At 45.2% G+C, this 9,497-nt stretch overlaps 1 protein-coding gene across 2 annotated transcripts; it reads right to left on the bottom strand.

Annotated features, from left to right (window-relative positions):
- Positions 1-223: 223 nt before the first annotated feature.
- LOC137662658 (uncharacterized) lies at positions 224-7,261 on the bottom strand. Of its 2 annotated transcripts, none has more exons than XM_068399278.1 (2): positions 7,157-7,261; positions 224-1,967 (listed from the first exon to the last, which is right to left on the bottom strand). In XM_068399278.1, exon 2 carries the CDS (start codon positions 1,777-1,779, stop codon positions 433-435), a length of 1,347 nt encoding a protein of 448 aa, XP_068255379.1. In that variant the 5' UTR covers positions 1,780-1,967; positions 7,157-7,261; the 3' UTR covers positions 224-432. The 2 variants fall into 2 exon arrangements, with proteins under 2 accessions (XP_068255379.1, XP_068255380.1); XM_068399279.1 differs by lacking the exon at positions 7,157-7,261 and adding an exon at positions 2,500-2,908.
- Between the last annotated feature and the right edge of the window lie 2,236 nt (positions 7,262-9,497).

The raw sequence follows: 9,497 nt of genomic DNA, 5'->3' as shown, positions 1-9,497 counted from the left end.
AGCTATTGAAAATAAATATTTAAAACATACCTGGTGTGCTATAAATTTTTTGCATATTTAAAAAATCAAATAGAACTGTACTGTTGAGGAGAAGGAACACGCCTCCACAAAATCCAATGTGAATCAAAGTGAAGACATTTATTAAGCATAAGCTGTCCCTTTTATACATTTTGTACTTTCCCTGGCTGTAAGCATGTGCATTGCTATTCGTTAATATTACTAAACATACTCTTCTTTGATGTGTTGATTGGTCACTGCTCTGCCACTGGTCCTTCCTTAATTGGCTCCATCAGTTCTTGTTTCTTCTCCTCCGTGTTCGGCTCCCACCGGCTACTCCCTCAATTCTTGTTTGCTCAGCTGCTGTTTTTCCTCATCTCTCGAAGGTCGGCTTGTTGACACTAGCTACATGAATCTTCTCACGCAGCTAGGCCTTCACTCCATACTCTCATACTTCTGGCTCATTACATGACCATTCTGCTCCAAAAACCCCTCTACAATTCCCCCTTTCTTTTCTTGAGCCAGAAAGGCCGTGTTTATTGTCCGCTGCAGGGCCCTTTGCAAGCAGGAGAATAAACACGGTAATACAAGGATGATAATACAAATCACAAACAATCCCATCAATAGCATTTTAATCAATCCGACCAGCCACCCTCCAATTCCCAAATTACCCAACCAGTCATCCAGGAACCCATGCTGTTCCCGTATTTTCTGTGTGGCATCCATGAGCTCTTTGATCTGTTTATGAATTGACCTGGAATGATCGTTCAGATCCATGCAACACATCCCATCAAACTCCTGACATCCGTGACCGTGCACTAATAATAAAAAATCTATAGCAGCTCTATTTTGTAAGGTAGCATGTCGGATACTATCTACATCATTGGCTAATGTTCCTAAAATTCTAGAAGTTTGATCAGCTCTTTTTGCAACCCAGCAAGCTAAATTTCGCAATTGTGTTAGTCCTTGTGCAGCAGCCACACCCGGTGCAAAAATAGAAGAAAGAACTACTTTGGTCCTAGACCATAGTTCTACCTCATCTTTACATTCTTTCCCTAAGGTAGTGACACTTCTTTTAATCTTGTGTAGGTTAGTGTGATTTAATATGACCTTTCGTGTAGGCATTAGTAAGCTTAATTTACCTATGGTACACGGACCTCCCAGTTTTTTACTGGGCAGCCCTGGCCAAGCCCTATCTCCACAAATTAGGAATAAACCTTCTGGTAATTTTCTAGGCATGGCCAAATCCGGTGCTGGCTCTGTTCGACTACGCCCTACGTTTGCACACCAGATAGATTCATTTTGCCACAATGGATTACTGGGTGTGACATTTTGTAATCTCTTTATGTCGTTCTGATAAATGTTTGATCCCTCTGTGTAATTGAAAAACACACAAGATTCTGCCTCTAAAGTTCCTAGGATGTCAAGTTCTTGGGGCTCTAAGGGATTGACAGGCAAGCTATCGTCCCATAAATCCCAATGTTCGCCACATTTCATTGCATTCTCACAGAGGCTCTGTTTCAGCACATTCAACCCTGCCACTATCTCCTTACTTTCAGATCTGTTTAAGGGGACCCCCACTAGAAATGTATGAAAGGGTTGTTCAGGCTGAGCTAAGGAGGCACAAAACTGCGTCTGGTTCAAGCTCCGCATCAGAGTCACCCAAACGTTGTGACTCCCCTTCCATGGTGTAGGTGGAAGGACTATCGGTTGATGACCTTTTGTCAGGTCCAGGATCCAAAGCAGGCTTAACACAGAAAAAACAACCCCTTGCTTTATCATGACTGCGCCTTTTGCTCCCTTTTCTATACCTCCCACGCAAACCTTTTTTCACACTTCCCGCAGTCAGGGCACTGGATCTCTCGAGAGGTCAGTGTTCCGAGGCAGATCCTGAGTTGGCTCCTGTAGTTCAGGTTGTTTTTGTAGCCACGGCTTCACCCACTTAGCTGGTACCCATTTGGCTCCTGTATCTGTAACGACACATGCATACCCTCGACCCAACGTTATTAATTTCATTGGACCTTCCCACACACCAGTCACCCCATTTTTTACCATCACTTTGGCTTGTTCCTGTTCTTTCTGAAAAGCCTCCATACCTCCCTTTAACCCTGCACCATGTTTTACTGCTGGAGGTACAGAGTAGTCCTGTGGCAAGCGTAAAAAGTTTAGTACATAAAGCGCTTTACACAACCTGTCAGGAGGAGATAGCCCTGGCTCTCCCCCTTTTTGTTTTTGTAAAAGGTGTTTCAGAGTTTGATTCATGCGCTCCACAATAGCTTGTCCCGTTGGTGAATGTGGGACACCTGTTATATGTGTTATACCCCACAGCTGGAAAAAGTCCTGTGTGGCGCGTGCCACATAGCCTGGGCCATTGTCCGTTTTAATCGTCTGTGGAATGCCCAGGGCTGCAATAGCAGAACGCATGTGTCGTTGAACGTGTTTGCTGGATTCGCCTGTTTGTGCTGTAGCCCAGGTAGCAAGGGAGAAACAGTCAACACTCACGTGGACATATTTCAGCCGTCCAAATTCGGGGATGTGTGTTACATCCATTTGCCATATCTCCAACGGTCCAGTACCGCGGGGGTTGACACCAGGTGCTAAACCACCCCCAAGATGTTGACAGTCTGGACAGGACTGGACTATCCCACGTGCATCTGCACTGCGTAGCCCAAACTGACGCCGCAGTACCTTAGCAGATTGATGGAAAAAGGCATGAGATCGTTGTGCTTGAGCGAAGCGATCAATTGAAGGCGCAGCCCAGGCAGGTGCGACAAGTTTGTCTGCCCGAGCATTGCCTTCAGCTAAGCCTTCCAGGAGTCCTGTGTGACTACGGATATGTGTGATGAAATATGGATGCAGTCGCTCTGTCAGCAAAAGCCATAATTCATGAAAAAGTTGGTATAGTTGTTCATTAGCTATCTCTTTGAGCAGAGCACGCTCCATCCTCTGGACAATCCCTACGACATATAAAGAGTCACATACCACATTAACAGGTGCTGTGTTCCATCGCCTGAAGACCTCCACCACAGCTCGCAATTCTAATTGTTGTGTAGACCCTTGAATGTCAGATAAAATTACATCATGCCACTTCCCATTGTCTAACCATGTTAGTGCTGCTTTTTGAGCTTTGCCTCCAGCATCTGTAAAAACGGTGACACCACTGACCGGACGTTCTGACCTTTTTGGTAATTCTTCCCATTGACCCAATTGCAGCACGGAGAAGTATTTGTGAGGGGGTAGATGTACCTTCAACTCGCCCCTATAATCCAATAACGCAACTTGTAATGGTATGGAATTTTGTAATGCCCATTGTAGATACTCTGCAACCAGTGGAATAACCAAAAAAGCAGGTTCGACGCCTGCTATCTCTACAACCCTCTGCCTTCCTTTCATTACAAGTTGTGCTATGGCCTCTACTTTCGTAGTGATGGTACGTTTTGGTTGCATAGGCAAAAAGATCCATTCCAGCACATGTAGAGGATCCTTGTCAGTCACCCACTGCATAATTAATGCCAGGGGGTGGCGATCGTGATTGATAACCAATACTCCAATACTGTAATCTGGGTCCCAACGGTGAGTGTATGCCATAGCTATTTTGGTACTCAGGTGTTTCAATGCCTGCTCAGCTTCCTGTGTCAATGTGCGGGGGGCATCTGCACAGCCTCCTCCCTTTAGCAATTGCATCAAAGGTGCCAATTCAGCATTGGTGAGACCACACAGGGTTCGCACCCAATTGAGGTCTCCCAACAGTTTTTGTACATCATTTAAAGTACTGATATTCACACGAATTTCTAGTTTTTGGGGTCTAACAGTTGTTTTGGTAATTTCCCACCCAAGGTACTTCCAGTTTTCCTCCTGTTGTACCTTTTCTGGAGCTATTTGCAATCCACCTTTTGCTAGTTCAGTCTGCAGTGTATGAATCAATTGTTTTTTATCCAATTGTTTCCCTGCTATTAGAATGTCATCCATATAATGGTATATAATCAAATTTGGAAAATTCCTTCGCACAGGAGCAAGTGCCCAGGCCACATACATTTGACACATTGTCGGTGAATTTTTCATTCCCTGTGGTAACACAACCCAATGATAGCGTTTCATAGGTGCAGCTTTGTTCACTGATGGCACCGAAAAAGCAAATTTCTGATAGTCATCAGGGTGCAAAGGGATGGTGAAGAAACAATCTTTTAAGTCAATGATTAAAATGTCCCAGTCTTTAGGGATCATATTGGGGGATGGGAGCCCTGGTTGTAGGGTTCCCATATCATCCATGACCTCATTGATTTTTCGAAGGTCATGTAACAAACGCCGTTTGCCACTTTTTTTCGGAATAGTAAATATTGGGGTGTTCCATGGGCTTGTTGTGGGCTCAATATGACCTTTTTCCAGTTGCTCCTGTACCAAGCTTTCGAGGTGGGTGATTTTTTCTGCAGACAGCGGCCATTGATCAACCCAAACTGGGGTTTCTGTTTTCCAGGTTAGTTTTAGGATTGGTCGCCCTTCATCAATGGCCGCCTCTAAAAACCCTCACTGTTAGTTACCAAGCGTGCCCCTAATTGACTTAATGCATCTCTCCCCAGTAAACAAATGGGGACAGGCATCACATATGGTCTTACTGTACAGGTACTCCCATCCTGCAATTTGCAACAAATCACATTTGTACTGATTTTAGTGGTCTGTATTCCCCCGACCCCCAAAATGGGCGTAGGGGGGATCTCCAATGGCCACGAATGAGGCCACGCTGCTTGACTGATTATTGTAACGTCTGCTCCAGTATCAATCAGCATAATTACCACGCAAGTTTTCCCACCAGGTTCTTTTAGTGTTACCCGTTCTGTTGGTTTTGCCTTACTGATATCCATTGCCAGATAAATGTCAGCCTGGCCTGTTGATCCAAAACCCCCAGCCCCTCTTATCTGATTCCCAGCTGTGGGCACAGCTGATTTAAAGGGGACCAGTTGTCCAATTTTTTCTCCTTTGGGTATATGAATTGGTGGCAGGGGGGTCCATACCATAATAGATATGACCCCTGTAAAATCGGCATCGATTATACCGGGTAAAACGAAAAGACCTTTTCGGGTCGTAGAGGATCGCCCGATAAGTAAGGCACTCAACCCGTGACCCAGTGGGCCTTTCATATCGGTGGGTATACATTGTACTTGCGGGTCTATCAGAGTCACCTCTACTGCTGTGGCAATGTCGACCCCAGCACTCCCTCTTGTGGCGGCGGCGACGCCATCCAGGCAGCCCGGGTGGAAGACCTGTTTTGTGTCATCGCGCTGGGTCTCCTCGCGCTCGCCCCCCCGTTTCCCAGCCAAGTTCCCTGCTTAGTGAATCTAGATCGGCATTCATCTGCACGGTGACCGTATTTCCGGCAGCGATTGCAGGTCCCTGCAAACTCGTGACTTTTTACTCGGCATTGAGCCTTAAGGTGTCCCGGTTTGCCACAGTTGTAACATTTTGGTCCCTGATCGCCTCTCCCTGATCGTACTAGAGGTTTCACCGCAGCCGCAAAGGCTGACGCCATGTATCCTGCTGTTTCTTCCGTTGTTCCTACGCGCTCACACGCATCCATCATTTCTGCCAGGCTAGAATTTTTGGGTAATGTCTGTAAAATGCGCTTACAAGTAGGATTAGCATTGTCGACTGCCAACGACATTAGCAACGCCTCTCGAGCTACATCGGTCAGCGATGCCCTTTCCAATGCTTCACGCAATCTTTCTAAAAATGTCATATAAGGCTCAGATGGACCTTGCCTTATTTTTGTATAGGCAGGAATTACTTTCCCATCTTCTGGGAGGGTTTTAAAAGCCTCTCGGGCTAAGGTGGCAGTAAGTGCCAAGGCTTCTGGTCTAAGTCGTGCCTGTCGTTGTGGATCACTAAACTGCCCTTCTCCCACCAGTTGGTCAAATGTTATCCCTAAAAGAGGATCATTATCTCCCCTCCCCAGGTTTTCCACCGCTGCAGCCTGTGCTGCGTCATGCCACCTCGTCCGCCACAAGAGTTCCTGCATCGGGGTTAAAATCATCGCCATCAATTGCTTAAAATCAAAAGGTGTTAAAAGCATAGACATAAAGATACTATTTATAAATGCTTGGGTATAAGGTGCATGCAACCCATTTTGTTGTACCGCTTTCCGTGCCTCCTTAACAATCTCCCACTGTAATCCTACCCAGTGCGGTGGTTCTCTCCGATTTCCCAAAATAACTGGGAAAGCTGTGGGCAGAATCTCCCCCTCCACTAGCACATTCCGTATAACTCCTCGCCACCGTAATCGCGGATCGTCTCCTCCCCCGTCCCCCATGACAGAGTGCATACCAACATTCCCATCCATATTTCTCATGCGGCTAGTCCCAGCCGCCTCAGCACCCCCCCCGGCCCCCCTGGCCCCCCCGCGTAGGCGTTCCCTTTCTTCTTCTCTCCTCTGCTCCTCCTTATGCTGTCGCTCAGTTAAGGTCGTCTGTCTTTCCAGGTCTTGTAATTTTGCTAACAATTTTTCCGCCCAAGCCACCGGATCCTTAAATTTCCCTGGACCGCCGGCAGGCGATGGGGGAGACGACGGGGGCAGAGGGGGATATTCGTATTCGGCGCGATTTGCGAGATTGGCGGCTCGCGGAGGCTTGAAGGGTGGGGGGGTGGGCTCGGGCTGATGCTCATCAACCTCCATTTCCTCCGGTTTAGGGGGCTCCCCTGTTGGTTTAGGGGGTATTTCAATTTTCTCCTGCTCTTCTGGTGGTGCGGAGGGGTTTGAAAAAACCGGTATTGGCGGCTGACCAAAAACACGAAGACCTCTCGCCCCAGGGTTAACCTCTGTTGGACGCAGAGCCGTAAAAGCCCCTGCTGCAACAGCCCTCTCTGCTTTCATTTCTTGAAGAGCAGTAAGAACAGCCCTCCATGCAGTTGCCAGTTCTATTGCCTCCTTTTCCCCACTGCTTATTGCTTCCCATAAACCCTTTCCAATATCTTCCCAAGTGTCCACCTTAAAAGCGCTCTGGGGGTCCGAAGGGAACCCATGCTCTCGACACCAAACTAACAGTCTCCGGAGCAAATGCTCATCATGTTTCACTCCTCTCTTAGAGAGGATATGTAGGAGAAGCCTTACTATCGCACTTTCTTCTTTAGAAATATTTTGGCCCATCTCCTTTTTCCCCCGGCTGCTCACCTCACTAAGTGTCCCGTTGCAACGTTCTTTTCTTTTCTTGCGAGTCGTCCTCCGTCTCGCCCCGGTCTTCAGACCTGCTGAGCCGTACTCCAGCCGGTGTACCTCCTTCTGGGCTATTCCCCGAACTTGCCGTCGATCAGTGTCTCATCAGGGTCACCATCTGAGGAGAAGGAACACGCCTCCACAAAATCCAATGTGAATCAAAGTGAAGACATTTATTAAGCATAAGCTGTCCCTTTTATACATTTTGTACTTTCCCTGGCTGTAAGCATGTGCATTGCTATTCGTTAATATTACTAAACATACTCTTCTTTGATGTGTTGATTGGTCACTGCTCTGCCACTGGTCCTTCCTTAATTGGCTCCATCAGTTCTTGTTTCTTCTCCTCCGTGTTCGGCTCCCACCGGCTACTCCCTCAATTCTTGTTTGCTCAGCTGCTGTTTTTCCTCATCTCTCGAAGGTCGGCTTGTTGACACTAGCTACATGAATCTTCTCACGCAGCTAGGCCTTCACTCCATACTCTCATACTTCTGGCTCATTACATGACCATTCTGCTCCAAAAACCCCTCTACATACTGTAGTATAACCTGTGAAGAAAATTGTCTCATTCACAAATAAAACTGTTGCTAAAAACCATAACTTTTGTCCCCTCAAAGTAGATGCATAAAAATTTCAGAGCAAGAAACTTCTTATATTTTTCTGTAGACACTTGTTTCTTGCCGTAGTTGTGACATGCTTACAAGTGTTGAATGTTCATTACAGAGCATAACATGATTAAAAGTAGAGTTCCTGATTTATTAAAAGCAAAAAAAAATTACAAGTTTCCAAAAATGAATAAATATTTAACTAACCAGTTTAAGCCAGTTAATGAAATTTAAATTGGAATTTAAGCTGAACTATATGCAACTATTTTCAAAAGAAATAGATTACAGTGTCTAAGTAGATTTAAGTTCCGAGAAGCCTCACGGCTGCATACGTTGTGTGAGTACACTTTTCTATCATTAGGCTTTCACATATCTCCGTGCTGTCCACACACACATTTTGAAAGCGCTTCATATGTTTTCCAATGTGTTTTTAAGACTTCCCCAGTGAGATATAATTCTAAATGAAGCCTCCACAAAAAATACTTAAGTTTGTTTCATGAGTTTTTTACACTCTGACAAGCATAGCACACTTTTCATATTAACTTTGCTGTCCTAAATCAGTTTGTAATTTGCTTCTTGAAGTCAAACATTGAATATGTGTTTGACTTCAAGAAGAATTTTGTACAACATTCCTTGCAATTTATATAAAGTTCTGCTAATTCCCATCTACATAAAGATAGAACCATCAAAAACAATTTCTGCTTTGCACCAGGGTGAGATATAAATTACACTGAAGTCAGTGGTGAGGGATAGGAACATGATTATAATGAAATAGAGAGTTTTGCTACATGTGAAGAATGTGAGAAATATCTGTGATGTTTTTAAATGAAAAGCAGATTACTTGACACAGGCAGTCTGTTTGTATTAATGGCATTCCAGAGATTTATGTCCTAGTAAGGAACTAGGACATTTAATGTAGGTTACTAGAGATTTCTGGATTGATTTCTAGGACAAATTAACTGTCAAAAGTTGTTTATATTTGTTGTCTCAGATTATTTTGAGAGAGTGCACCAAGGAAAAAAATCAGACAAACAATGACCTTTAGGTTTGCTGAGCATACAGAACCTGAGTTTGAAACAGAGACATGCAGACCCAGGTAACTGTGACGATAGACCTGTCAGGGGGTACAGAGAGGTGGGGGGCACCCAGGAGGGAGAGCAGGGCTGCACTGCCAGGAGGTATCCGTGCCTAGAAGCTGCAGATGCTGGCCGGATGGATTCAGATGCCATCACATCATGTCTCACATTAAAAAAGTATGTTTTGCAAATTTGAAAACATATGTTGGCTGCTGAAAGGGTAACTCCAATTGGAATCACAACTCCTTCAGACAAAGGATTCCCTATAAAAAAAATTACCTTCATGCCAGGCGTCAAGAGTCTTACCACAGATCCCCTCTGCCTCGTGTTCAGGTCCAGAGCTGCTAGTATGTTGCTTGGCTTTGCACAGAGGCTGCACAGACCGTTTGAGCTCCTGGTTCACTCCACTTCTCTCCTTTCTCTCATGTCTTTGTTGCGAGAGGCTGCTAGGATTATCCATCCCTAGAACTAAAACACATATGTTTTCCAAAGGCTATACAAAGATGGATGTGAGCTTACCTCAGGTGTCTGGGAAGGCATACAGAATATATTTGGGACTGCTCTGAGGAATAATTTAATTTCATAAAGTTACTTCTGATCATGATCAATCATAATAAAATT

The sequence above is a fragment of the Nyctibius grandis genome, chromosome 4 (genome assembly GCF_013368605.1).
Source record: "Nyctibius grandis isolate bNycGra1 chromosome 4, bNycGra1.pri, whole genome shotgun sequence".
Taxonomy (NCBI): Eukaryota; Metazoa; Chordata; class Aves; order Nyctibiiformes; family Nyctibiidae; genus Nyctibius; species Nyctibius grandis.
This window is presented reverse-complemented; position numbering and strand designations above follow the sequence as displayed.